A 26,728-nucleotide genomic window follows, 5' to 3' on the forward strand; every position below is an offset into this window, starting at 1 on the left:
CTACGGCTTCGATAGGTTTCTTGTAAGACGCCACAAGCGCCACCGTCTATGCCTTCTGGGAATATGCCTGTTAAGCTCGTCTACGTTTGTTCCCCTATTGGGCCTCATACTGGTGTACTTGTGACCCGGAGTCCTAGCCTGCAGGATTCAGAACTAAAATCCAGGTAGTGGGGAGAAACAAAATGCAGAAGGGGGGTAGGATAAAGAAGGCGGATTCTTGGGATCTGCATCTCGGGGCGAGACATCCTGTTAAAGAAAACTAGAAAGTGAGACATCATCGGTGTAATGTGGGGGTACAAACGCAATTCAACTCCGAGTCCGATGGAAAACGAGATCATGGCGCACGGATGAGGAGTCGTTGCGCCTCATTTCTTGGCAGACGCCTAGGCATTATAACTATGTAGTCTGTAATTTGCCTTCCCCGTGTCTCGCTTACCCGCTGTCGGAACAGTGAAAGCTCGTGGATGTAACCGGCACACAGTATCCACGTCCCTCATAAGGTGATATGAAAACCGACACGACGACGGAAATAAGTAAGATAATAAGAAAGAGGTGGGATAAAGATAGGAAGGAAGGCCCTTGTGATCGTCTAAAGTCGTACCGCTAGTGGTCGAAGGATATTGCCATCATGGGGAAGTGAGCCCGTTAGGCAATACAAGATGGAAACCGATCTATCTCTCTGACTTGAAAGGGAGCCCATGCCCTCGCTCTTGAACCCGAAAGATGGACGACTTTACACGTTGTAGGACTACATCGTCTTCCCTACAGGATCTATCATCCACGTCGGATCTTGCACTACCCCACGGGAAAGGCAGCAGCAAGGATGCGGGTCGCGATAATAGGCGCAGGTCCTTCCGGCCTCGTGACGCTCAAGTATCTTTTGGCTGCGGAGAAGGCTTTAGGGGCAGAACCTATTGAAACTCGTCTCTTTGAATCTGAGGCTGGAGTAGGGGGGACGTTTCTTGCAAGAACGTATGAGGATGCTGAGGTATTCTGTCTAATATTCTTAGACCTTAGACCAATATTCAATACCCCCTTTTCAGTATACTAACATTGACCAATAGCTAGTGTCATCAAGGCAATTGACCTGTTTCTCTGATTTTCGATGCGGAGATGATGAACCAGATTTCCTCAGCGCAAAGCGTTATGTGGAGTACCTCAACGAATACTGTACACATTTCAACCTATGGCCACACATGACCTTTTCATGCCAAGTGAAGAACACGGAGAAGCGAAAGGAGGGCGGTTACACCGTGGCATATCTGCTTAAAGGAGAACAACACATGTGGGAATGTGACGCAGTAGCCGTTTGCTCGGGTCTACATGTCGAACCAAGTATCCCCAAGATTGAAGGCATTGAGAAAGTGCCCCTAGTGCTTCATTCTTCCAAGCTAAAGACAAGAGATCAATTCGGAACTGGAAAGACTGTGCTGGTGTTAGGCGGTGGTGAGACCGGAGCTGATGTCTCACTCCTTGCCGTCACTTCACCGACGAAGCGAGTCGTGATGTGCCATAGAAACGGCTTTCACATTGCACCAAAGGTAAGCATGCCACTTTTACCAGACTCCATAACTGAGATTTAATGTACCATAGAGAAATCCAAATCCGCAATTGGTTTTTCTCCGGCGACCAAGTCCGCTCGCCCGCCCTCAAGTCCCCATCGATGTATCCCGAGCCAGCCTCTTCGATACCGCATACGTGCACCCCTGGCTCAGGAATAGCAATCTTCTATGGAATTACTACGATTGCTACGTCAAGTCAATTCTTTGGACATCATGGGGCACCACCGACGGGTCGGACCAGTGGATCGGGGGAAAGCCTAAGGGGTGGTCTACATCCGAGAGTATATTTATCCTCCCTTATTTTCGGGTTCTATCTATCTATACTGGCACTAACCTCGCTGACTCACTCAGTATTCTTCAATAAATCCGGGTACAAGCTCTCTCCCTACTTCAACGCAGCCTGGAAACCCCAAAGACCACAAAGCATAGCAGAGCGCATCCGCTCCATGCTAATCCAAACTCCCGACACCATCCCACTCACCCGTGGCCGCGAAGTCGACCTCGCGCCCTGGCCATCTCGTATTAACCCCGACGGCACCGTGGTCTTCCAAAATAACGGAAGGCCGGAGTATTTACGCATCAAGGACCAGATCATCAAACCCGACATCGTCGTCTTCTGCACGGGATACACATACGAATTTCCCTTCCTACCCGGGGAACAGCACAATCCGCGGTCCTTCGAGGGTCGGCTGGTCCGTTCAATATGGCCGCGCGACGAGCCCACCTTGGGCTTCGTCGGTTTCGTGCGGCCGAATTTAGGCGCCATACCACCACTTGCCGAATTCCAAGCCCAACTTTGGGTGCTCAATTTACTAGCTCCCGGGCGGGTTGGTGGTGGGGCGCCGTTGAGGCTGGAAGATGAAGGTCATTATAAACTTAAGGTAAAATCAAATGCGCGAATCCGATATGGTGTTGACCATGAGAGTTACGCATACCAACTTGCTATGGATATGGGGGCTGCGCCGTCGTTTGGAGATATCATGCGTATTGGCTTCTCAGCTTCGTTGCCTTCCCCTTTTAAGAGGAAACTCCAAAATGGTAGAGATGACAATGCTAACAACAGCAATGGCGGGTACTGGTATAAATTACCTCTCACATGGGCGCTCAGCGCTAATTTCAACACCAAGTTCCGGTTACTCGGACCATGGCAGTGGGACGGGGCGCTCGAGCTCATGAGCACAGAGCTCTGGAATACGGTCGCACGGAGGCAACTATTTTTCGGTCATTTCACGCTTTCTGTCATACCAATGTTTGTTTTCGGGCCTATCAGCCTTATTGTGTTTCTTTACGCCACTTTGTATCAGTTTGTTCAACGTATAGGCTTATTAGGACAGAGTAGGTAGCTTGCTACTACGCCGAGCTGCAGTTCATGATATAGGATATTTACGCTTTCAAGTTATAAAATATGTATTGTGGTGGGTGTCAGTACACTTTCTTAGGGCATTGAAGCTATTGTGGACCGTTTGGAATATTAAAAAAAGGGGGTCGTGGGGAGTGGAATAAAAAAACCTCGCTTAAAAATTACTCAGTAGCCCACACAGTAGACCATACTTAGAAAGTAACTAAAAAGTTTAGGCTACTCCGGATGAATCCGAAATAGTCTTGATCGAATAGATAGTGACCCCGACCCGATTTGCTATGAAGAATTAGTACTTTTTATTCGAAATTGCTCTTAGAGATGCTTGAATCCACTACTTACAACGGATAACCTTTCGATCTGGAGTCGAACGCGCTACCGTTGCGCCACGAGGCCATTGTGATCTGACGATGTTTTTTCCGGGAAAAATAAAGGTATATATACCTCAATTTTTCCCGATTTTTGCAAACGTTTTCATCCTCCACTTCCTTATTACATAATGAGTTATTTACCGAAATCAAAAAGAACTCTGGTTTATCCCTTGCAGCAATAGCCATGACTTAAAATTTTTAATAAATTTATTGGGCCTAACTACCTATCCATGATAAAATTCTATAGAAAAAGTCAAGCACTATCCCTAATTACGGGATTTGTCTTGCCGTCATAACTCATGAGATAACCCGGAAGGAGAAACATCTCCCCAGATCTCTTTTCGCTGCCATTTATAAACATAACGCCTGCGATTGAAGAATTCCACGGAACAAACGAAAGAGGGGGGATGATAAAGCGAGTGAAAGCGGTAACCTATTATTCCCCCGGGAAAATCTCACCATTACCTACCAAGTCCGTGAAATTCGCATAATCCGGCATGTCCTGCTTTGTCCTGAAGACTTCTTCCCACTCCGCCCAAGACGGAAGGTCGCTGGTTGTGTCTTCTGTGTTTGCGATAACTATATTTGGTGATATTGCGTCATCCTTCGATGTCGGCGGAGGATATCCTTGAACAGCGCATGCCTTGGCGGGGGTATTATTCGACTGGTCATACGTGAGCGATGGTATGTTGTCGTATGAAGGCACGGAATATCCATCTGGCTGTTGCTCGAACCGTTGCATAACCTTGAGACAAATTGTCATTTCCAAAGTGTCTTGTTCGTTATCATTATTCTCCTCTAGTCGACGGAGAATGCGAGTCTTGATTGCCTTTTCGCCTCCTGTCCTATCTTCTTGTACGTTGAGCCTTTGGTGGACATCGTTATAGTCTGGCGGCAATTTTATCAGTATTGGCTGAGTAACCGTGGTTGACTCACTCACATGGAGATGGCGTCTCTGCATCTGAGTCTAATTTGAATATGATGCGATACATCTTTATCCATTCATCTTCATCTGAAGTACCTCGTTGCTTTTTTCGAATTTGGGCGGCCTGGGCCTTGTCAATAGTCTCGACGTTAACATTAAAATATTTCTTTTGACATGGGGGCTCTGAACGATGGTGTTGTTTAAGATCCGAAATGTCTTCGAAATCGGCCAAACAACGATCGCATCTATAGCTAGATGAGCAATGAACACGGTGGATATGTTCTCTGTACTTTACGTTAGCTATGGATTCATCAAGATATCTATAATCAGGGGGGACAACGACGAAACTTACTTCAGTCTGAATAGTTTCCAACCGGGATTGGATCCAATACATGCTTTCCAAGTTTTCGAACCATATTCAGCGGGATTCCGCAAGAAAAAGGGGCAGGCAAAGAATAACTCTTGGGTTGTTCCTATTGGTTTGGGAACCTCTGGTGACTTTTGGGGGGAAAAGTCTAAGGAATTTCGTTTATTTTTTGAGGTATTTTGTGCCGAATTTGCCTTCGCTTTGCGTGGCTTCTTCTTTCGTTGGTCTCCCATATCTCTGGGACCTAGAGCATCATCTAAAGTTCGTCTTCGGCCATGAGGGCCTTCAGGAGGTTGTTGATCAGATTGGTGTGATGTTGTACTCGGTGGGTAGTGGCTCGGAACATTATCCGTAGCTTGTGTATTATCAACTAGGGTGTCGAAGAAATTTGCATCTTGATTTGCGCCATGTGGCTGCTCGTTGGCATTGGACCAACATAGACTCTCAGGTGATACCATCATTGGATCTAGATAGTCAAAATCATCAAAATTGGGTGTTTGGGCCATATTGGCTCGAATCATTCGTTTTTGGCTAGCTAATGCTAGAAGATCGCTTTGGGGGAGGTTTGTGAGTTTAGAGGTTGGCCACGGTGGTTTCCGTGGCGATGGGATGGCTACAGTGTATATTGGATCCTCCAAGCATCTCTGCCGAAGACATTGTAGTTTTTCGACGAGGAATGAGCTGCTAGCTCTCGCCTTCCAGTCGGTAACGAGGAGATGGTCCTGCGTCAAGTTCAGCAAGTCAATGAGGAAAGGACTCGCTTCTCTATCACTGGCAAGTTTGTCGATCCACTACATAATTAGCCAGATATCACTTGTGTAAAATCATGGATCTTACTGTTATGACACCTTTTGAGAGAAGTGTCTTTCCTGCGCCAGGTTTGCCCTCAATCCAGAAGAAGCTGTTGCCCTTCTGTTGTCCTTCGCTAGCTAACCATGTAGAGAGGGCTCGAGATTCAGCGAAACACTTAACCCCTTCCCAACCACGAAGCAACCAGGTGATAGACTCGAGAAAAACGCATCCGAGGGACCAGATATCGTAGGCTTCGTCCACGGTCCCCTTTACGTCAAGCTCGGGGGCACGATACGTAGGTGAAAACCCAATTGGGCGACTAGAGTCTTGCCTTCCTTCCCGAATGTGAAAACGCCCTAGACCAAAATCACTCAGTACTAGGGTGGGTTGTTCGAGGTCAGTGTGATCTTGGAAACAAAGGAAGTTCTCAGGTTTGATATCTCCATGTTGCCCTTGTATTGGGATAGTGACCGGACTAGCACTATTTTGATGTTTGGTTGTTCGTCCGTAATGGATTTGATATATAGCAGTAGCGATTCCGAGAAATTGCTCTGCAAAATGTTGACAGAGAGAACTGTCCAGTGTTGGCGTAGGATTTTGTTTCCAAAACGAGCGCAGATCGCCGCCTTCGGCCCAGGGAAAGAGGAGGTAGAACGACGCCCCATGTCGGAATGCTGCTAGGATGTTGACGATGTGAGGGTGTGAGGAGGTTGCGAAGTGCTTAAGAGCGGTAACCTCACGTTGGAAATCCTCGATGCGACAAGATTGTAGCCTCTTCAATGCGAACGTGGAGTTCCCCTGTAAAAAGGTGGATATTCAGTATAAATGTATAAATGTATAACATAGTAGTGGTACTTTCTGACATACCTGTGCTCGTCTGAAGCTGTTGTGTGACGGATGGAGCTTGACTTTGCGCACGCTACTATACCCCCCTATTTTGGTAGACGGCGTTGTGGGATCGTCGTCCTCGAGGAATGGAAGGATAATTTTGTCGGCGAAGCTGTAAAGAGCAATGTCATCTAGTCTTCCAATTACCGGACTCAGTACTACGTATTGAGTCCTGATAAAAGCTTCAATAGAAGACATGGTCCAGTCACTGAAGCACTGCTTGAGTGTTGCTGCCGCTGACGGGGTCTTGTGTTGGTGGGCCCATGCGTCCAAGAAGCCGTCATAGTCAATCGGGAGTAAGGAGTCCGTGAACATTCCCGTTATAAATGATGGCACACAATCTACTTTTCCGAGGAGAACTAAGATGGCGAATATCCTTAGGAAAGGCGCTGGCCGATCATTCAAGCATGTTGATACTGCCGTGATCGGCCGCCGAGTCTCCTTCAGAGATCCTTGATCAATAGAACTTTCAATCGGGGTTCCGAAGATTTGTGTGGTGTAGTTATCAAGGACAGATGTGGGCAGTGAGGGCAAAGCCCTTCTAAGCTCTTCTTTCACCAATGGCGGGGTAAGGGCATTGAGTTGATTTTGTGGCAGAAAGGATCTTGAATTGGAATCGAGTGCTCTGCACATTGACTTGGTGAGGTGGCGGGAGAGAGGATGGGTAGGAAGCGGTAGTTCGGCGGCGGCGGCGGTGGTGGTGGTGGCGGAGGAGTGTGTGAGTGGATGGATAGGGATATGGTCTTGGTCCGCGGAATTAGTTACACCGAAACTGACGGTATTCCGACTGGGCGGACGTTCGACCCACGGGCAACAGCTGAGGTCACTCGGCCTCGAGCTGGCCCTGATATCCCCTTTCCTATCCATTCTGATAACACTCGCTCCTATACCAGGAGCTCGGAACCTGCTTGCAAATCATCGAGATGTACCCAGTGCCTGTGACGGTATATAATAGTAAATATGGGATGTATTGAAGAAGGTAAATTGTAATGGAAAGGATAAGGACAAATGAGAGAATTGGGAGGAAGGGAAAGAAAATGGGGTTGGAAATTTGAATGGTTGAAATGATGGTTCTATTCACAAACGAGATTCAGTACCAGTCAAGCACTCTGCAGTTATATATGGTGGTTACCTAGGTACCTGGCAAGGCTGTAAATGTAACGATGCGTTATTGCGCACCTGCGAAATACACTTCCCCTCAGTTCGCCCGACCAAGAAGGGAGTTGAACTTCAACATAGATTCGAAAAGAAGAAAGAAGAAGAATAACTTAAAGATGAAAATGAGAGGAAGATGAAGATAAGAATGAATATGAAATAAAAATATATTAAATCTAATTATCTAGGTAGATTTAAGTTATCATTTGAAAGTTAAACTTGCGACATCTCAAAGTACTCCAGTGGGTAACGAAATAACGATGCTCATAGCCACAGCTACTACATATGTAGGTAGAAGCCACTCGTTACACCAAATGCAGCATGCCGGTCGAGATACGTTGATACATCCTCATGCATGTATAATCCGACATATACCAATTTGCTTAATGTTATGCATTTGTGCAATCAAAATCCACTACCAACTGTAATTCGTATAACAGAAAATATCGCCCCCATTTCTGCCCCTATTTCCTCACAACAAAATATGCCGGGAAGAAGCCCCCTTCCAATCTACAGCAAATCTGCTTCTAGATGCTTCGGTGAAAGACGGAAGATGCCGCCTTTTCTTCATATCCCAGTCAGCCACGGCGCTAAATGGGCATAGGAATGCAAGTCGAGCCGTGTGTGACCATCATCAATCAATCATTACGAGCGCCACTTACCTCCATTATTTGTCACATGTGAGACATTATCAACGGGATAGTTCCGCGGTCAAAGGAGTCGATAGAAAAAAAAAGCAAGTAAGACATACCCACAACGACCGGTGAAGGGACTTGGATGCGGAATACATTTGATTTTGTATATTTCTGTAGAAAATGATAGATATACAAGGCCGTATCAACATAAACATAACGGCGGTATGAGTCAAGATTCGTCTTATCCCTAGTAGGAGCGAATCGACATCCGATTTCCAAAACCACAACTCCAACGCTGTCCAAATCAAAGCCCTGCATAGTGGGTATATCGCAGTGTACGTACGCCGGCACCAGGGCCGGCGGCCTGTTTCCAAATAGCATAACTCAATGATGGTATAGTCATAACGATAAAAGGACCCAGGCGCTAATGTAAAATTCCTTTCTGCCCTCTCACGAAATCTTTCGGTATCGCTTCCAGTGCCTTTTGCCATCTAGCATGGGCGGCATCCGCTTGTTCAATGTCGCCTGCTTCCCTATACCAATGTTCCAATCGCTCCAATTCGCCTAGTAGATAGCCCATGTCGGGGTCCCACTGACCTTCCATTACTGATACGATCTGTTCAAGGTAGTGAACCGATAATTGATGGTTGGTTGCCTTGTCGATTGGGTCGTCTTTCATTAAGAATTGATTTCTGTGATAATGAGCTAGCGAGGTTACTGCAATGTAGACGAAGAACTCGGTATTGTATGCGATGCCCTTCGTATTCTCTAGGACGGTATTAGCGAGTTGGAAAACACGGTCGCCTTGCCATAGCGTCTGATTTCCCAAGATTAACAGCTCGGTGGCTTGGAAAACTGTTAGTTCTTCAATAGCTGTTGGCATCGGACCTTGGACAAGTCGACTGAAATCACATCGGCTTTGGAGTTGGCGATACGGTTGGGATCGATATTGGTAGGCTCTTGGAATAAATAAAATAGGATATAATCTCGGCAGCGTATCGGCTGGGAGACCAGTATTTTGTTCTTCAACAAGGAGTAGTTTTTCCGTGCATTCAAAGATGAAATCCCAATATTCTTCGTAGTCGTGAGTGCTCATGTATTTCCAGATTCCATGGAAAAGTCGGGCCAAAGGCCCATCGATGTGCACAGTAGCTGCGTACGCCGCGAGATATCTCCAAACCTCTTTGACAATTCCTCTATTCGAAGCGTCGAGCATAGTTATTAACAAATGTAAGAGTCCGTATATCGATGGCTTTTTAAACATTAGGTGTAAGGATTTGAAGCCTTGCTCGCACATAGCGCCTCCCCTTTCGTAGTGACCAACTGAAAACAACCAATCGGCGTTGGTGATGTCTGTGATAGCGCAACGTAGCTCATCACCGCGGTAGTGTGCCGCGCAGGCGACCAATGGTGTATCGGGCGGGCAGTACCAATTCCAGGCTAAATCCCTTGCGCATTGTAATATTAATTCTTGTAATGAGAGATTCCCAGGGGCGTGTAAGTTCTTAGGGCTCTCGGGCGGCGGCGTGAGAGCGCGTAAATTCTCGGGGAGCTTTTCGGCCAGACCAGGCTCAACAAGATCGTATTGTGAAATGCCTTTTCGTTTTAGATAAGCTTCGATGGCAACCTCCTTGCCATTGCGGTGAAATGCTGTACGTTTGCCCACTGCACTTCGCTGGCGTTGAAGCTGGAGCATTGCAATGACCTCTTTCTTGCTATTGTTCTTACTAAATCCCCACTTGTCAAAGCGCGACTTATACATCCTCACCCTGTCCAATACCGTTAGTCAATATAACCCAAGGAGGAAACTCGGATTGGGTAAACGACTTACGTCGCTCTAAAACCCTTCTGGCGCATTATCGCCATAACTTCTTTCAAAGGTCGATTCTCTTCTAAATACAACCGTCGTATCTCGGCTTTATGAGTCTCCCACACTTGGGCGGAATGTTGCTGGGAAGGATGCGCCTCTCCGGTTTGTGACGAGAAGACAGTCTGCATATGTATTGCTGTCGGTTTAACTGGCTCGGTATCGTGCTTCGAAGAACCGCCCGAGCTGTTTGACTCCACTGGACTCGGCTCGCTGGCTGGAGACAGCTCTGGCGAGCGAGTCTGCATTACCGGAGTTACTGAGCCCCGGTAAGGAATTATCATTTTGGCGTTGGGATCCGGGGCATAGTTGTTAACCGTGAAACTAAAGTCGCTATGCATTTTGTTTTTTATTTCCAAGAAATTCGGGATCGTCCTTCAGGCTCATAAGTGTTAAAAGTAGATGAAGAGGGTCTGGTAAATCGCCCGCGTGCGCAACCGGGGGTTGTCTCGTCTGTAAGACCTGACCGGCGGATTTTCCTAAGCGCTAGTAGGAAGAACGAAGAACACTGGAAGAACTCGATAGGCTTTTGCGAAGTAACACCACATATAGACAGTATTTCGACGATATACAGGACGCAAGGTAACACTGAGGCTATACCAAACAATTCAAAAAGTGAACGAGTGAACTGATATACTCAGGATGGTGGGAAAGATGAGCGAAGCCGCTAGCGGGAACGAAGATATTAGAAAAAGTGACTTGTCAACTTAAGTCTCAAGTAACGTAAGACTTCACGGGGAGGGGGAGAAGACAAGGGTCAATATCGAGTGGGGCGACTATATAATCCCAATGAGTATTTTAATAGAGTAATTTGTAATAGATAGTCAGGGCTAGAGCAGTTTGAAAAACCGAGAGACTCAGGAGAATAAGAAAAAAAGAAAAAGAAAAGACTAGGTATATGCCTTGCATTGACGTAGTGTTGGTCAGGTCACGATACCGTAGCAGTATGTATGTGTGAGCACACAGGCGAGGACGTACTAGTCGTGGTATGCCCTGTATGCCTGTAGGGGTGCCGGGTATAGTCTTGGGTTTCTTAGATCGTTGTGGAGTATAATAGAAAAGAAAACCGTTCGACTGGTGGCCGGGATTCCAAGAGTCTAAGTCGTCTAAGTCGTTTAACTCGGTGGAGTGAGGTAACTTCGCATGCCTATTTCGTCTTAACCTCGTACGTAGCGTAGATGACCTCTAGCCTTCTGCCGGCAATAATAGGGTATATTAATGGCCATAGCGGGAACAAGCCCTTGTGAAGATGGACTGGGGGGGAGGGGATCGCTGGGTTTACAAGGTGCTAGGCGCAGTAGGAGTGCTAAGAGTGCTAAGGGGGGTAACAAAGCTTGGCTGCACCCGCTTACGCCGAGTCATGTATGTATGTGCATAGGGGCAAGAGGAGGGGACAAGGATTAAAGAATGAAAAAAGGAGATAAAGAGAAAAGAAGTAGCCGACAAACAAGATGGGATGGAGATGGGTGGGAACAAGACAGACAAGATTGGAATGAAGAAGATGAAAAGGAAGAAAAAGGGTATACCGTGTGGGGCTGAATCTTACATGTACGAAAGTAGGTACGCACATCCTGCTGATGTACGTACCAACATACATACATGCCTGGGGATGAAGATTCAGCGCTGACAGGTACCACTTACTACGCGTGTTGTAGTAGTGTGTAGTGTAGTATAGTATAAGATGTGTCGTGCTCTCCTCTTCCATCGAAACAATTGCAACATACACTTGCCTTGCCCATACCCTGACAACAGCATCCCATTACCCATCACCCCTTGTCCTATTTCTCTCTTTAGCGACTTTCATTAGTCAGTCTAGGACTCAACTCGGCCGGCGGTTCGGATCAGTTTTCCTAATTCTCTCCACTTTGACCCGCCACCTCACTTCCACTCTCTTTTCGTGTGGCCCCATTTCTATTACCTTACAGAGTAAGGCTAGGTTGGTAAGAGATAGGCACGTCCAGTTAGTTCACATTAGCGCAATGAATGAAGATTGATCATGGGTGTCGCCAATTGGGCTGATCTGTCCGTGTCCTTCATTTGCCGCGCATCCGTCGATGAAATATGAAATGGTAGGTAGTTCTTAAGCCACACCCGCCCGCTTCCAAGAAGCTTAACAAATGTATTTGCCGGGCCGTATTTAGACCAATAGTTGGGTCAGTGCCCAGTAAATGTTCCGGAGGTCGCCCGACGATTTAAGACATCCACATTGCTTTGTGTACGATAAGGCTGCGGCTGTTCGATCCCCCCTTACATTGGGTAGTAGTAAGTAATCATAGCATGAAGGTTTAGATATAGATATAGGTAATTTATGTAAGGATATGCACGGGAGTGTTCAGGTTCGTAAGCAGAAGGTGGGAGCACCGCAGGAGTGCATAAGTGCTATAAGACCCACGTGGTCCATCGTTCCAGAACCAGGTACAGGTGCCTCCCCAGGGCTCCAGCTGTCGCAATTTTTTGATACACCCACCTGGGACCTGAACTAGGTACCCGGGGAGGTGGTGGTATGGGTGATATGCACGTGGAATTTAGGGGAGTTTCTGTGAACCCGCTTAGGTAATTTCTCATGATTATCGTCAACTGCCTCGGAAGAAGCCATCTTGGTTGTCGGCTGGGAATTGCCGATATGTTAGAGAAACCGGGACGACTTCCTAGCTTCAACACAGATATCGGTTGGGTTAGTACGCGCGTAATAATAATTGAAACAACAATTAATGACCATAATGTGTGATGGACCTAGTAATTCAATTAATTGGTTAGGTAGTCGTGTCATAGCTCGCCTCGACTAGCCTTATGTGTTATTGCTGCTCTTGTTGGCCTCTTTTTCCTCTGGCTTCTTGTCGTCCCTCTTGGTAAGGATCTCGTCGACAATACCTATCTCTTTCGCCTCCTGAGCCGACAAATATTTATCGCGTTCCATCATCTCTTCGACGTCTTTCAGATTATACTTCTCTTGTCCAAATGCCGCATTTAGATGCTTTCGATAGATTTCGTTGACTTGCTCGCGCGTCCGCTGTATCTGATTCGCATAAATCAGAATGTCGCTTGCGGGACCCTGTGTTCCTCCCAGGGGTTGGTGAATCATGATACTACTGTGCGGCAAGGCAAATCGTTTCCCTTTCTCACCCCCCGTAAGTAATAGCGAACCCATGGAAGCTGCCTGTCCTAGACACACGGTAGATACCGGCGAGCGAATATAAGCCATCGTGTCGTAGATGGAAAGACCGGCTGTCACGGAGCCCCCGGGCGAGTCTATGTACATGGTGATTGGTTTATCAGGGTTATCAGATTCGAGCCAAAGCAATTGCGCGACGATCGAGGCCGATACTGTGTCGTCTATGGGTCCGTTCAAACATATTATTCGTTCCTAGACCGCCAATCGAAGTTAGACAAGGGATCAAATACGGTAATTAAAAAGTAAAGGCAGTAAGTAGGGGCAAACATACTTGTAGGAGCTTAGAGAAGATATCATCTGTGCGATTGGATCAGTAAGGTAACTGTTGACATGTCGCCGAATTCAAGGGCTTCGTTACGAACATGTTCTCCAGCCACCGGACTATTCAATCAGCTGCCTGACCTCTCTACACAGATTCCATTGACCTATCTTACAGTGACTTCTGTTATATATGGTAAAGGAACAGCTCCTCGAGGAGGTTGTATCGGGCCGGTCGGGAATTGGGAGAAGTGTCGGGTGAATTGATTTGTGGTTCTCGTCTTTGTCGTCGTCGTCGTAGTTGTCGGTAACGTTCGAAGGGCTGCGCGCCAAAGCGGTCGGTGGCAATTCATGGTAGTCGGAGTTATGTCGAGCGGTTTTAAATTGGAGAGTGACAGGATTAAGTATGATGACGAGATACTAGAAACCATAAAAACTGGAAGGAAGATTGTTGATTTAACGTTTTGAAGCGCTCACCTGCATATATTACATACGAACTAGCAAGCTTCAGCAGGTGCGATAGATATAAGATGCCGTTCGGTGGGGAGCTATGACGCTCAACGGCTAAGTACCTAGGAGGTACGTACTCCCCCACTAAGTGGGATGATTTTCGGCGGTAACAATGTCAATTAAGGTTCCAAGGTTCTTTTTTGGATTTCATTTCGTTCATTAAAACATTTAAGCATAGAAAAAACATTCCAATGTGGTTATGAGACTATGTAAAGTACTGCTCTATCGCAGTGCCAATTATGGCCAATATAATACAATTATCCCACGCGTCCAACGCCGATACTTTGCAGCTCGAAAACGAAAAGATGACCCTATTGAAGACAATACCAATGACGAACCGCAAGCGAGCGACTGGGAAGATGCTTTCACTATCAATTCAGAAAACAAGACGATAGGGACAGCCGTAGGCGATCTACCATTGTCGCCTGTAATGGATCCTTCATTCTGGGAAGCGAGGCAACGACATTCACGTCCAAAGCCAAAAGCCGGACGCCCTCAAAACTCGGTCGAGCGCCAGCTCCGAGCCAATCCGTTCGGTAACGACAACCAGATAAATGCTTTTTCTACTTCAATTCTAACCAGATTCTATAGCTGCGGCCCTCGCGACACCTATACGCATGTGCGCCATAACCCAGACACGACTACCAAGTTTCTTCCTTCAACAATTCAAACTCGTTGCTCACCCCGAGACCGGCGCCCCGTGGTTGATTCCCTATAAAGACCTACCCAAAGAAAATGAGTCAGCCGAAGAACCAGACAGCCAGGGGGCATTGGAAGCCATAGATGACACAATACAGACGAACATAGAAGAAACAGAAGTCAAGCCGAGCAATCCCCAAGAACAAGAGCCCACTTCGACGGCCGACGAACGACCACGTGGCCCAGGATCCTATGTCTTAGCAAGACAAGATTTCCTAGCTTCTTTCAAAAGGAAACAATCGGGGTTCGAGAGCGCCCCGAAACGCCTAACGGGAGGAGGCGGAAGCTTGAAATATCTAGCTAACAAAGTCGTCTGGCGTGAGGACATGGACTCGTACATTCTACAAATCATGCGGCAAGATATCGTCAACGACATACTATACCTCTCCAGACTTTGCACGGAAGGTGGGCGGTATTATATCGTCAAATGCTACGGTTGGGATGATGTCAAGTTCAAGCACAAGGGCGCCGTGCTTTGGTTCGGGCCAGAGGGCAATGAAGACAGCTCCAACGTACCCGGGCAATTTGCGACATGCGAAACCCAAAAGACAGGCATCCAAGGCGAGACAGTCTACATGAGTCTAGCTGTACACAACATGCCAATGCTCCTAGGCGAGGATGAAGCAAGTCGTATTCAAAAGGAGGCCGGCGCCCTGAAAGATGGAACCCTCTTCATGCTTGCAGGACGACGGACGACGAAGCTACAAATGAAACTTTGGAAACTCCAAGGGTATATGGCAGACTATTCAGGGTACACGGACTTCAAATTTGACCAACAGCGTAAATAAATTAATAAGAAATTTATCTGTCATACATATCTTGTTATATAAGGCGAAGAAGTCGACGTGTTGCGTTATTGAAAATAAGATTCGCAAAATTATACCTATCTAAAATTACAATGCCCTCTACGAATAGCTCGTAAGTAGAAACTTACATAGATATGTCAATAATTAATACATAAATGCATCAATACTTTAGTGATGTGGCCAAATAATTCCCTTCGATATATGCACGTCTAGTTTTAGCGAGAGGTTAGTAAAGAAGATGGTGATGTAGGTAGGGTTACGTATTTCATACCACAAGCGACAGTATCACAAGTATCTTGACAATTAAATTTCATAGCGAACTTCATTTCCTCTGTGGATCAATCCGACCTCTAACCATCCTCGTAACGGCATAAGTGTGTAAAATACATGAGGAACACCGGAATGCATCAATCAGCTAGCAATAACTAAACCCTGCTAGGAATTATCACGCCTCCATCCCTGGAAAGGCGAAGAATTATTTGGGGGATATCCACCCAAAAGATGATGTCTACCGGAAATAGCCCCGAAACCATCCAAACTCCGAAGAACTTTTGCGATTTCCATTTCCATTTTCAGTCCCTTTAGTCGACCTCTTCCATGGCACTGTCACCGGTCTCTGCGGCGGCGGTGTCGGCAGTAGCCGGTACCTCCTCGACCTCGGGTTCCTCATCCAGGTTTAGACCAAGAGAGACGAGCTTGTGGATACGCTCAGCGAAGCCAGCGGGTTCCTCAATAGTGAAACCGGAGACTAGCAGAGAGGTCTCGAAAAGAAGCTGGACAATCGACTTGACAGTCTTGTCGTTCTCGCCATCGGCCTCGACCTTCTTCTTGAGCTCCTTGATGATAGGAGACTTGGGAGAAATCTCAAAGGTCTTCTTAGAGCTCATGTAGCTGCTCATGGAAGTGTCACGGAGAGCCTGGGCCTTCATGATACGTTCCATGTTAGCAGACCAACCGAACTGACCAGTTCGGATGGCACAAGGAGAGCCAACGAGCTTGTGAGAGACAACAACCTTCTCGACCTTGTCGCCGAGAACGTTCTTCAGCGATTTGGCAAGGCTTTCGTATTCCTTCTCCTCGGCCTCACGAGCCTTCTTCTCCTCCTCGGTCTCCTCAAGATCAAAGTCCTTGGTAATGTCGACAAGCTTCTTGCCTTCGAACTCCTTCAACTGAGTCATGGCGTACTCATCAATGGGGTCAACCAAGAAAAGAACCTCGAAGTTCTTCTCCTTGAGCGCGTCCAAGAAAGGAGACTTGGAGACGGCCTTGATAGACTCGCCAGTGATGTAGTAGATATTCTTCTGGTGCTCAGCCATGCGGGTGACATAGTCGGCCAGAGAGGTTTGCTCGTCGCCAGACTTGGTTGAGTTGAATCGCAGAAGCTTGGCGAGTATCTGACGGTTCTGAGAATCCTCGTGGATACCAAGCTTCAAGTTCTTAGAGAAAGCGCTGTAGAACTTGTCGAACTGCTCCTTGTCTTCGGCGATCTCGGTGAACAGCTCAAGGGCCTTCTTGATGATGTTCTTCTTAATGACCTTCATGATCTTGTTCTGCTGGAGAGTCTCACGGGACAGGTTGAGAGGAAGATCCTCAGAGTCAACAACACCCTTGACGAAGCTGAGCCACTCAGGGATGAGATCAGTGGCATCATCGGTGATGAAGACACGACGGACGTAGAGCTTGATGTTGTTCTTGGTCTTCTTGGTCTCGAAGAGATCGAAGGGAGCGCGCTTGGGCACGAATAGGATAGCTCGGAACTCAAGCTGACCCTCAACAGAGAAGTGCTTGACGGCAAGGTGGTCTTCCCAGTCGTTGGAGAGAGACTTGTAGAAGGCGGCATACTCCTCTTGGGTGATGTCTTGAGGGTTGCGAGTCCAGATGGGCTTCTGCTTGTTGAGTTCTTCCTCCTCGATAGAAGTCTCCTTGACCTTCTTGGTCTTCTTCTTCTTCTCCTTTTCTTCGTCCTCGTCATCAACCTCCTCGATCTTGGGCTTCTTGTCGTCACCCTCTTCTTCAACCTCCTCAGCCTCAGCATCCTCATCGGGGACTTCCTTCTCAGTCTCCTTTAGGACGTGTAGGTAGATGGGGTAAGAGATGAACTCGGAGTGCTTCTTGATGACCTCCTTGATCTTGCTCTCGTTGAGGTACTCAGTCTGCTCATCCTTGAGGTGAAGGATTAGCTTAGAGCCACGGCCAAGGGGCTCGCCATCAGTGTCAGGCTTGACGCTGAAGGTACCACCAGCAGACGACTCCCAGATGTACTGCTCGTCATCGTTGTGCTTGGAGATGAATGTGACTCGGTCGGCAACAAGGTAAGCCGAGTAGAAACCGACACCGAATTGGCCAATCATAGAAACATCAGCACCAGCGGTCAAAGCCTCCATGAACTGCTTGGTACCCGATCGAGCGATGGTACCCAAGTTGTTGACAAGGTCCTAGTATCCAGCGTTAGTAATTGTGAACTATGAGATTAATATTTGTATACTCAAGGTAGTAACTTACAGCCTTAGTCATACCAATACCGGTATCACGGATAGTCAAGGTCTTGTTCTCCTTGTCGGGGATGATGTCGATACGGAGGTCCTTGTTGGCCTCGAGCTTGCTCGGGTCCGAAAGGGCCTCGTATCGGATCTTGTCGAGAGCATCTGAGCAGTTGGATACTAACTCTCGTAGGAAAATCTCCTTGTTGGAGTAGACGGTGTTAATGATGAGGGAGAGAAGCTGAGAGATCTCAGCCTGGAACTCGAACGTCTCCGCCATGTTGAGTATGGATGTGAATGGAAGATGGAGTCTGTACGATCAATGGGTTAGTATGATTAAATTACAGTAGAAGTAATTGCGGGGAGAAAATAGGGAAGAATAGAATAGGTAAGGAAATATTGGTTTGGTGCTATGGCATTTACAAAATTGGCGGCGTGGCGGGGTAGACAAGAAATTCTCCAATACACGCAAAATAAAGTGCGACCGACAAAAAGTCGCAATTACAGTATCCCCCAATAAAATATTCCTGTTTCTAGAATATTCTGCGAATGGGAAATCGGGAGAATAGGGGATTTACTTGTGCAGAGGCAGATGCAAATGTAGATGTTGGGTAGTAGAAAGCAATAACAAGGCTGAGGGGGCGGGGGAGCTTCGGACGGTGATGGTGATTTAAGTCACTTACCAGAGATGATGTTCTTGTTTTAATGGGAAAAGACGGCTTGGGGTATCACAGAAGAAGATGATCTCTTTTCTCGTAGAAGGATGAGAAGATGGGAGAGGATTTATGATTGTTATGGGAATGAAGAGAAAAGTTTGAAAAGAGGTGAAGGGGAAAGAAGAAGTAGAAGTATGTTCAGTCGACTCGCTGAAAAGTCGCAGCAGCTAGAAATGTTCTTCACAGCTCTTTCTGTGCACGGCCCCACCATAGTTTCTATCGAATTCTATGGTTTTTCTGGGTGCTCAACCAACGGAATGTCGCTTCCTGATTGGTCGAACCGCGCCTCCAGGGCAACCGGCGTGAATATTGGAACCGCTGATTGGCCGAATGCAATAATAGCGACTGGCATGTAACTTGCAAGTGCGAATCAGTTTAAAACGTCTGGAGCCTTCCATTACCATCTATCTTAGGGGTGCCTACCGAAGCCTATCCGCCTACCTGCCTAGGTACCTATTTGCGGTCCGTGCTTGTACATACAGTAGTTTCTCCAAACTTCTGGAAGGCAGCTCCCGACCCGGTACGCCTACAAACAATCAAGCCTGTCGCTGCCTAGATCAGGTGCTTTCAATAGATTGAGTTGCAAACGAGGCGACGACCCTACAACAATAGTGGTGATACAATTGGTTCGTAACTTTAGGCTTCATAAACACTTAGGTCCCTGCATGCATCGCAACTTTAGGTACCTAAGTATTTATTGATCCAGTGTCGGGTCGCATGATTATCGCATTGCAATATCTAAACCTTTTTTCTCCGGTCCTATGAAAATATTCTACGCGATTAATTCTCTACAATTGAGGAACTAAACACTTAAATGGCATTGTGATATATCTACAAGGTACTGTATCTGCCCTCATTCAACCCAATATTTCTCCACGGGGCAGATCAATCTGTAATTTCCCACTTGCCGTAATAGGCAGTAAGGCTGACCCCTAAGCTAGCTTCAACTGGCAATAGTTTGAATTGATTGGTTGTGAATAGAGAAGCTTCGTGGTAAAACGCCGGGATGCTCCACTGAGGCTATTGGTGAGGCTCATTTTTTAAGCTTGGCATAAAATTAGTGGCACAGTCTCGATCTGCCACGCCTTCCAGCAACAACCCCGCCCTCTATTCTTGAATCTTCCAGTGGCATTGCTACATATTTGTAGGGGACATCATTGGAGCCTTCTTTCCCAGCAGGCCAAAATGAGTTCAATATCCACCTAGATATTCTTTTCGAAACTCACCTATCGATTTGTTGGCTTGTCAATTCCGATCGATGGACCGCGAGATCTGACCATCCGCCCGATCCTTTCTCCTTCCCCATGGTGCGATCGCGAACTTGCTGGTTACACATCACTAATAGCCACTCCCTCCCTACCTCCTCTCTTCTTCAATGTCTATATCTGATAATAAGAATTTGGCGAAGCTGAACCTACTCGTAGAGCCGCTATTTATTTCGCCACGACGATGAAAAAAGGGGGAATGGGCTTGCAATGAGCTAGCCTCGTAAAATCGAGATTCGATTATCGGATATATGACTAGGTTATAGTATCATAATAAAACTATGGAGTCAAGGCTAAGTGTTCCGTGTAACCTGTATAAAAATGATAGTTCACAAGTTAACTCTTTCATACCTAATAAGGGAGAAATTGGGCGTGGTGCTATCGAATGTTATTGATACCATCCAGCCACGTTAGAGTTAATCGGGAGAGGCTCGCAATGGCCTCGGAAAGAGCTATGTACTACCTGAATAAGATACCTAGGATTCATGGAAGGAGGCACCAATATGGGATGAATTTCTTTGACTGGCACTGTCTCCTCTCCTTCTTTCCTAAGGCATTGAGGAGTCATTAAGTTTTATTTCTGGGGGGACCATGCTCACGTGGAAAGCAAACTTGGAAGGCGGGAAGCGCTCATACCATAATATTGATGTGTATTCTTGATTCGGCTCAAACCATAAATTTCTACTCTTCTATTCCTTATTTAAATTCTCAGCATCCCTAGAACCACGACTACTTCTACCTGGGTCATCAAATCCGAATAGAATTGAAATCGCAGTCAACATGGCGCCTACAGCTGAAGAGGTCACCGAAACGCCAATTCCTTATGTCGAAGGCCAAGTCTTAAGCTTGAAAGACATAGATGGAAAAGAATTGTCCGTAACTATTACGAAAGTATATCGAGTCACCATATCACCTGTGATGGAGGTTCAGATCCGAGCAAGCGGCGAGACCGAGTACCAAGAAGCCGTACTTAAAATGTTCGACCGTCGCTTTGGTGAGGACCGATACTTTTACGACGACACGAAGCGTGTGCCACATACCGAACAACGAGAAGCTGCGTGGCAGGAGTACGTGCGTCAGGGATTAGAAATGCATCTCCTCACATTTATCGAGAACCACAGGAAGGAGTTCAGGTTAAAGCGTATTCGGTATTTAGATGGTTATGATGACCCCAATGAACCAGAATGGATGAGTTTCGGCAAGCATGAGGCAATCTTTCATTGGAAGGCGCACGCTAAATACAAAACCGAGATCGAGGCGTATCACGAGTTGAAGGAGCTGCAAGGCCGACGTGTTCCTCAACTCATATCAACCGTAACTCTAACCCTGCCATCGGATCGACCCGATCTCCCGCCCATCTATTTTGAGATTCCTGGTATCTTGCTCCAGAAAATCAACGGCTTTACCCTCTCGAAGATGTTTCGCGAGGTTGACAATCCAATGTTATGGAAACAGATCACCCAAGATGCGATCGAAGCAGCAAAATACGTCAATCGCGCCGGCGTCATCAATTTCGACATGCGACTCCAGAACGTGGTAGTAGCCCGGTTGGACGATGGCGGATTTCAACCTTTCATGATCGATTTCGCGCAGTCTACATTCAGACGGAACTATAAGGACACGGATAATCCCCAGGATCCTGCTGGTTACGAGTTTAATGCCAAAAAGATCCGCAACCCAGGGGTTATTGCGATACTTGCGAGCGATAAGGCCTGGAGAAAAGAGGGATGCAACTTGAAACTCGAGTTCAAGTAACAAAGGGAGGACAATCTACTGAAACACTGGACTTGATGATTTGACTAGGAACTAAGAGGTAACTATTTTTGGTGAAATGTTCACCCAAGTTACCAAGGTTGCTACTTTATACGATCTCACTCATAAATAGCATCGCTTTCGGATTCGGTTAAGTATATAGACTATGATAGATGAAACTATACCAAGTGGAATAATCCATACCCCCATGCTCGTAGTCTCATCCTTCGGATTTAGTACCGGTGAAGAGTCATCCGGAAGATTACGTAAGGTAGATAGTGCAGCCCCTAATTGTACTTAGAACTTCTAGTTACTATAAGGGGAGATGAAATAAAAGAGCAATAGGATTCCTAATCGAATAATGGAGAAGTGAAGATTTCGAGATACTTTTTTGAAATATCAACTTCCTACCAAGTCTAAATATTTGCGGGAACCCCACCAAAATGGCCTCATTGGAGAATTTGTTGGAGTCCGCGGTGAAGGATGGTACAACGTCTGGGATTGTGGTATTCGCTAAGGATAAAGACGGTACGTCTAAAAGAATTGGTGGCACCTATTATCATCCATCCATCCTGACAATATTAATCAATTATTTGAAGGCAAGGTTGATATCGCAAAGGCGTTCTCACCTGAGAATGGGACGCCATATAATCTGGACAGTGTGATGGAGATAGCTTCCATGACCAAGTTCCCTACGTCAGTTGCCGCGTTGCAAATTGTTGAAAAAGGCCTTATTACGCTTGACGAGGACTTATCGCATCTACTTCCAACTCTTGCAGAACAAGGTATCTTGATTTCTGTGGCAGACGATGGAACTCCGACGACGCGCAAACGGCAAAACCCCATCACGTTGCGCCGGTTGCTATCGCATAGTTCTGGTGCTGGATACTATTTCCTGGACGCGGGTCTTGGCAAAATACGAGCCACGCAAAAGGCGCCCAGACATACAGTCGATGAAGCTTTCGGCCTACCGCTTTTGTTTGAGCCCGGAGAGGGTTGGGCGTATAGCCCTAGTCTCGACTGGGCCGGCCTACTCGTCGAAAAGTTGACCGGATTGACTTTGGACGAGTATATGGTTAAGAATATCTGGGAACCACTAGGCGCCCATAGTTCTACTTTCTTCCCCGATCAACACCCCGATATCAAAGCTCGCCAAGTGCCTATGGCGTACCGCGATGATCCCGATGGGCCGGCCGTCGAGAAACCCGATGTCAAAACGATTATTTCGGGATACAAACATTGCTTCGGCGGACAGGGTTTGTTGTCGAGCATGGAAGACTGCTTCAAATTGGTGTACTCTCTGCTTGTGGACGACGAGAAAGTGCTGAAGAAAGAAACGACTGCGTTGCTCTTTACGCCCCAATTGACGTCTGCGAGTAAAGAATCGATGCACAAGTTCATGGAGACTCCTGCCATGAAGGTGATGTTCCCGTCTCCGGTCGGTGTTGATCGGGACCATAGTCTTGGTGGGTTGCTCATTGCTGGTGATGGACATGAGTATTGGCGAGAAGGGACGGTGATGTGGGGTGGTGCGGCGAATCTTAACTGGGTATGAGATTAAGTCGATACGCCTTTCGTCGTTTGCTAACAATGGTATAGTTTATTGATCGTGCTGCTGGAGTGTGTGGTGTTTTCGGCACCCAACTTCTACTACCTAGCGACCCGAGAATGAGGAGCTTGATAAATGCTTTCCAAAAGGATGTTTACAGGAGAGCGGGAAAACTGGAATAAGAAGAATTTCCTATAGATGTACATTGATGATTAATTGATACGTGTATCTACCACATAAACAATCTTCAACCATTTCGTCATTGAACGAACAACTTACGCCAATTTCCCAACGCCTCCCCAACCATTTTGCCATACCCGTCTACCATTACAATCCCCACCCATCATATGGTTTCATAAGTTCATTGCTCTCCACGCCCCCGGGAAACTCCTCTTCACCAAGATGCGTAGTATGCGCCCAGGGCTTAAGACCATTCTCCTCTCTAATCGTCTTAGCAAAGCATCCGCTCCACCCCTTCCTGGGGTACGCTTTATTCACATCCTCGCGGGTAACCGAATCAATTATCTGAGGGTTAATGCCCATATTATCGTAAATAGTAGCAAGCTGAATAACTTGCCCAAGAAACGTGATCTTCCCCACGTTTCCCAAATCCTGGTGTCGAATAATAGCCTCGGCCACAGCTTCAGCTTGTGCTACCGGCGCACCGAGCTCCTTGATCAAATTGAGCGCTAGAATACCCCCGTAGAATTCGAAGGATAGGAGCGTGGCGCGTAGGTTCTCAAGTGTGGTACCGATGTCGTGGAGGAGACATGTTAATGCCCATGTTGAGAGTGAGAGCCGGTTGAACTCGGCCGGGAATTGGTCTTTGAGGATGGAATATCCTGGTTTGTTCGGTTAGCTTAGGGAACTCAACGCAGCCTCCAACTCAACTTTGGGGTAGATTTGGCATGTGACTGCTTTCTTACCCCAGTGATATACTCGCATGGAGTGGTTGTATGTCTGCTCTATGAGGTGCTTCTTGGCATATTCCTGAACTTTGACGACGACGGGGTCGTCCGAGGGAAAAGGGACATCCTTCGCAGTTAGGGGGGATGGCTTATTGAGATATGGCTTTCCGTTAAGAATGGCATTGCCGTCGACCGGAACGGCGGTCCAACCGTGCTTGGCAATATCTTCTGCAGTTGCTGCTGGTGTAGACGACATGATTGCGAGTTATTGTTGTGTTCCAAACCTATACCCTGTTATCTTGAATACGATATCATATATAGGTCCGGGCTTCCATCTTCCTTTTATATGATCTATATTACCGATGACGGAGCTTTAATACAATTATTCTTACAAATAGTTTTAGTCAGCTTTTAGTGAGGTATATCTATGCCGAATTACGTTTCTTGGTCGGGGTTTGCCATTGTAGAATTAGGTAGGTGTTGTTTATTAAGACTATATAATTCCGCGGGATTAGTCTTCTGGTAGTATTATACTCGAGTCTGTGACGTCAGCAACTTCAGTACGACTATAAACTACATGTAGGTGCTAGGCCTGAAGCGGAGCTATGGGTATATAGTTAGCGAAATCATTGCTATTGCATCTCCGGTGACTCTTTGATTTCAACCTTTATAGTCATTACGGCCGGATTCAAATAGGGGCTCGAACCCAATCCCTGAACCTAACAGTGCGTTTACTAATATCCGTCACAGTAGGATAATAGGCTGTGCCTTGGCATCATTGATATCTCGGGATGTCGATTGATGAATTGACCGTGACCGGTCCAAGACGATGCCATGAATACAGAAGGGCGCGTCGTTATGAGACTGGTCATATCAGAGTTCGCGATATGCGCCCGAGATGGGTTCAAACGCTTTCGTCGCATTTGTCTCGATCAGAATCTTTGCCAATTAGCATCTGTACGAGGTTCCGGAGGTAAAATATCGACTAAAGAACTTACCGGATTTCGTAGGAACCTGCTCTTGTCATATATCGAACCCATTTAACACTGGAATAGTTGCTCTTCTCAAAGACCTTTAGGTATCGCACTAGTAGACCGGAACTGGTGAACATGAGAAGACTGAAGTTCAAACTGAGGGGTGGACGCGACCAGGCCTTCTGGTTCGTCATGCTCGTGAGCTCTGCTTCAGCGCTTAGAACAAACTCGCTCTGTCCAGTAAACCGACCGATCTTCCAAACGATGTTATTCTCACTTGGCTCGTATTTGGCTTTTCCCTGCGTACAACGTTCCGTGATGCGAGCGGTGTTGAGGGGAGTCGGGATGCGAACAACAACGTTGGTAGCAAAGAGCTTGCTGCCGAAGTTTGCCTTAACGCCAATACTATACTCTACTTTGGTCTTGCCAACTTCATTAACGATGGCGTGCACCTTGAAGGGTAGATTGACGTTTTCGGTCGCTCGATATCGCATGAGTTCGAACTCTCCGTCGGGTGGGATGAATGAGATGATACGGTCTGAGTCGAATTTGCCGAGCTTCACGCATTGATGGAATTGACAGTCCTCAAGGGTAACACTTCCGGCGGCAGCCTTAGTAGCTTTGGTTCCAAGCCTGTTTCCACTTGGCAGTGACTGAAGTCCGTCATGATCTAAGAGAAGTCGGTCGTTGAGTCCGAATTTGCATTCGGGTGTGCCTGAGAGATACGCGCGCATGATAATCTGACCCGTAACATCGGCGCGAAGAACGGTTCCGGTGGCAGACATCAGAAGGTTCACATCCTCTATTACGTCGACGAAAGCTTCGTTTTTCCTATATTTAACATCCGCTTTTCTCCACGATAGAGCCCCGGTAGCTTGCATAGTAATCTTGGCAGAATTCTCGGCGGCGCGTTCGGACTTGACACCTTCGGTGGTGATGTACATCTTGAGGGTATCGGTTTCGGTGTTCTGGGGATATCCAAAGTCGATGATCTCTAAAAGCGCATATAATATTAGAAGGGGATTTCCATCATTGTGTAGCAATATCGCATATCTTACCATCTAATAGCTCATAAACCAGTACAAAGTTGTTCTTAACGGCTTCTTCATCGAATTTACCGAAGTATCCCCTACCAAGCTGGATCAGCCGGTAGAGGAACTCAAAGACGAGGGCGGCATTGGCATTGCTCTTGGTGATAGCGACTAAATAGATATTCTCGTGCTTAACATGACTAAAGGTGGTGCTACCGAGGGTGAGGATAGGTGATCGAACTTGAGGATTCGAGATGACTTGAATTCGAAAGACGTCGGCGAGACGAGGCCGGCAATCATTTCGAAAAGCTCGGAAGATGAGGTTCTCGCCCTTTTGGTTGAATATTAGGATGCCGGATAGCATCTTGCCGACCTCGCGACTCAACCCTAGTCGACGAAAGAAGGGTACCGAGGAGTCGTTGTCGGGATGTTTGCTTCGGGTTAGGAATTAGAAATTAAAATTAGGGAAATGGTTAGGGGCGACGGACGGGTGACGCCGCTGGCGATGAATAGAGTTACCACAGTGGAATTGTGGGTGTTATCGGCGTTATCAGTCCCCCGCGACCAATTAAACTAGCGTTGTTTATTCCACTAAACACGTTGATAAAACAGCCCCGGAAGGTACCAAGGAGCCACAGTAGGCCTGTGGGATTCCCCTGGACTAGTGGGCTAAATTAGTGGGGTCATCC

At 46.9% G+C, this 26,728-nt stretch overlaps 10 protein-coding genes across 10 annotated transcripts; 4 read left to right on the forward strand and 6 right to left on the reverse strand.

Moving 5' to 3' along the window:
- The first annotated feature begins 581 nt into the window (after window positions 1-581).
- On the forward strand, window positions 582-3,081 carry F4822DRAFT_153515 (FAD/NAD(P)-binding domain-containing protein). Its single transcript, XM_051453048.1, has 4 exons — window positions 582-988; window positions 1,065-1,541; window positions 1,594-1,843; window positions 1,914-3,081. Exons 1-4 carry the CDS (start codon window positions 824-826, stop codon window positions 2,903-2,905), a joined length of 1,884 nt encoding a protein of 627 aa, XP_051316305.1. The 5' UTR covers window positions 582-823; the 3' UTR covers window positions 2,906-3,081.
- A 398-nt stretch (window positions 3,082-3,479) lies between these two features.
- Window positions 3,480-7,648, reverse strand: F4822DRAFT_393448 (uncharacterized protein). The gene is made up of 6 exons (XM_051457297.1): window positions 7,395-7,648; window positions 6,242-7,335; window positions 5,420-6,172; window positions 4,568-5,373; window positions 4,231-4,499; window positions 3,480-4,178 (listed from the first exon to the last, which is right to left on the reverse strand). The coding sequence occupies exons 2-6, from the start codon at window positions 7,127-7,129 to the stop codon at window positions 3,727-3,729; spliced, it is 3,168 nt and encodes a 1,055-aa protein (XP_051316306.1). The 5' UTR covers window positions 7,130-7,335; window positions 7,395-7,648; the 3' UTR covers window positions 3,480-3,726.
- A 741-nt stretch (window positions 7,649-8,389) lies between these two features.
- On the reverse strand, window positions 8,390-10,763 carry F4822DRAFT_153647 (uncharacterized protein). The gene is made up of 2 exons (XM_051453049.1): window positions 9,884-10,763; window positions 8,390-9,821 (listed from the first exon to the last, which is right to left on the reverse strand). Exons 1-2 carry the CDS (start codon window positions 10,258-10,260, stop codon window positions 8,477-8,479), a joined length of 1,722 nt encoding a protein of 573 aa, XP_051316307.1. The 5' UTR covers window positions 10,261-10,763; the 3' UTR covers window positions 8,390-8,476.
- A 1,944-nt stretch (window positions 10,764-12,707) lies between these two features.
- F4822DRAFT_426380 (Clp protease-domain-containing protein) lies at window positions 12,708-13,702 on the reverse strand (the record flags this gene model as incomplete). Its single annotated transcript, XM_051460541.1, has 4 exons — window positions 12,708-13,283; window positions 13,363-13,388; window positions 13,454-13,472; window positions 13,526-13,702. 4 exons carry the CDS (start codon window positions 13,700-13,702, stop codon window positions 12,708-12,710), a joined length of 798 nt encoding a protein of 265 aa, XP_051316308.1.
- A 289-nt stretch (window positions 13,703-13,991) lies between these two features.
- Window positions 13,992-15,693, forward strand: F4822DRAFT_153712 (uncharacterized protein). The gene is made up of 2 exons (XM_051453051.1): window positions 13,992-14,395; window positions 14,451-15,693. Exons 1-2 carry the CDS (start codon window positions 14,059-14,061, stop codon window positions 15,344-15,346), a joined length of 1,233 nt encoding a protein of 410 aa, XP_051316309.1. The 5' UTR covers window positions 13,992-14,058; the 3' UTR covers window positions 15,347-15,693.
- F4822DRAFT_153684 (HSP90-domain-containing protein) lies at window positions 15,677-18,323 on the reverse strand. The gene is made up of 2 exons (XM_051453050.1): window positions 17,867-18,323; window positions 15,677-17,799 (listed from the first exon to the last, which is right to left on the reverse strand). Exons 1-2 carry the CDS (start codon window positions 18,122-18,124, stop codon window positions 15,946-15,948), a joined length of 2,112 nt encoding a protein of 703 aa, XP_051316310.1. The 5' UTR covers window positions 18,125-18,323; the 3' UTR covers window positions 15,677-15,945.
- A 2,177-nt stretch (window positions 18,324-20,500) lies between these two features.
- Window positions 20,501-21,882, forward strand: F4822DRAFT_153757 (uncharacterized protein). Its single transcript, XM_051453052.1, has one exon. It carries the CDS (start codon window positions 20,606-20,608, stop codon window positions 21,578-21,580), a length of 975 nt encoding a protein of 324 aa, XP_051316311.1. The 5' UTR covers window positions 20,501-20,605; the 3' UTR covers window positions 21,581-21,882.
- On the forward strand, window positions 21,801-23,418 carry F4822DRAFT_153778 (beta-lactamase family protein). Its single transcript, XM_051453055.1, has 3 exons — window positions 21,801-22,105; window positions 22,177-23,126; window positions 23,177-23,418. Exons 1-3 carry the CDS (start codon window positions 22,021-22,023, stop codon window positions 23,306-23,308), a joined length of 1,167 nt encoding a protein of 388 aa, XP_051316312.1. The 5' UTR covers window positions 21,801-22,020; the 3' UTR covers window positions 23,309-23,418.
- On the reverse strand, window positions 23,250-24,659 carry F4822DRAFT_153769 (cyanamide hydratase). The gene is made up of 3 exons (XM_051453054.1): window positions 24,053-24,659; window positions 23,406-23,968; window positions 23,250-23,318 (listed from the first exon to the last, which is right to left on the reverse strand). Exons 1-2 carry the CDS (start codon window positions 24,288-24,290, stop codon window positions 23,454-23,456), a joined length of 753 nt encoding a protein of 250 aa, XP_051316313.1. The 5' UTR covers window positions 24,291-24,659; the 3' UTR covers window positions 23,250-23,318; window positions 23,406-23,453.
- Window positions 24,660-26,517, reverse strand: F4822DRAFT_153768 (Mu homology domain-containing protein). The gene is made up of 2 exons (XM_051453053.1): window positions 26,067-26,517; window positions 24,660-26,002 (listed from the first exon to the last, which is right to left on the reverse strand). The coding sequence occupies exons 1-2, from the start codon at window positions 26,401-26,403 to the stop codon at window positions 25,029-25,031; spliced, it is 1,311 nt and encodes a 436-aa protein (XP_051316314.1). The 5' UTR covers window positions 26,404-26,517; the 3' UTR covers window positions 24,660-25,028.
- Between the last annotated feature and the right edge of the window lie 211 nt (window positions 26,518-26,728).

This window comes from Hypoxylon trugodes (assembly GCF_022578975.1).
Source record: "Hypoxylon trugodes strain CBS 135444 unplaced genomic scaffold F4822scaffold_3, whole genome shotgun sequence".
NCBI classification, from domain to species: Eukaryota; Fungi; Ascomycota; class Sordariomycetes; order Xylariales; family Hypoxylaceae; genus Hypoxylon; species Hypoxylon trugodes.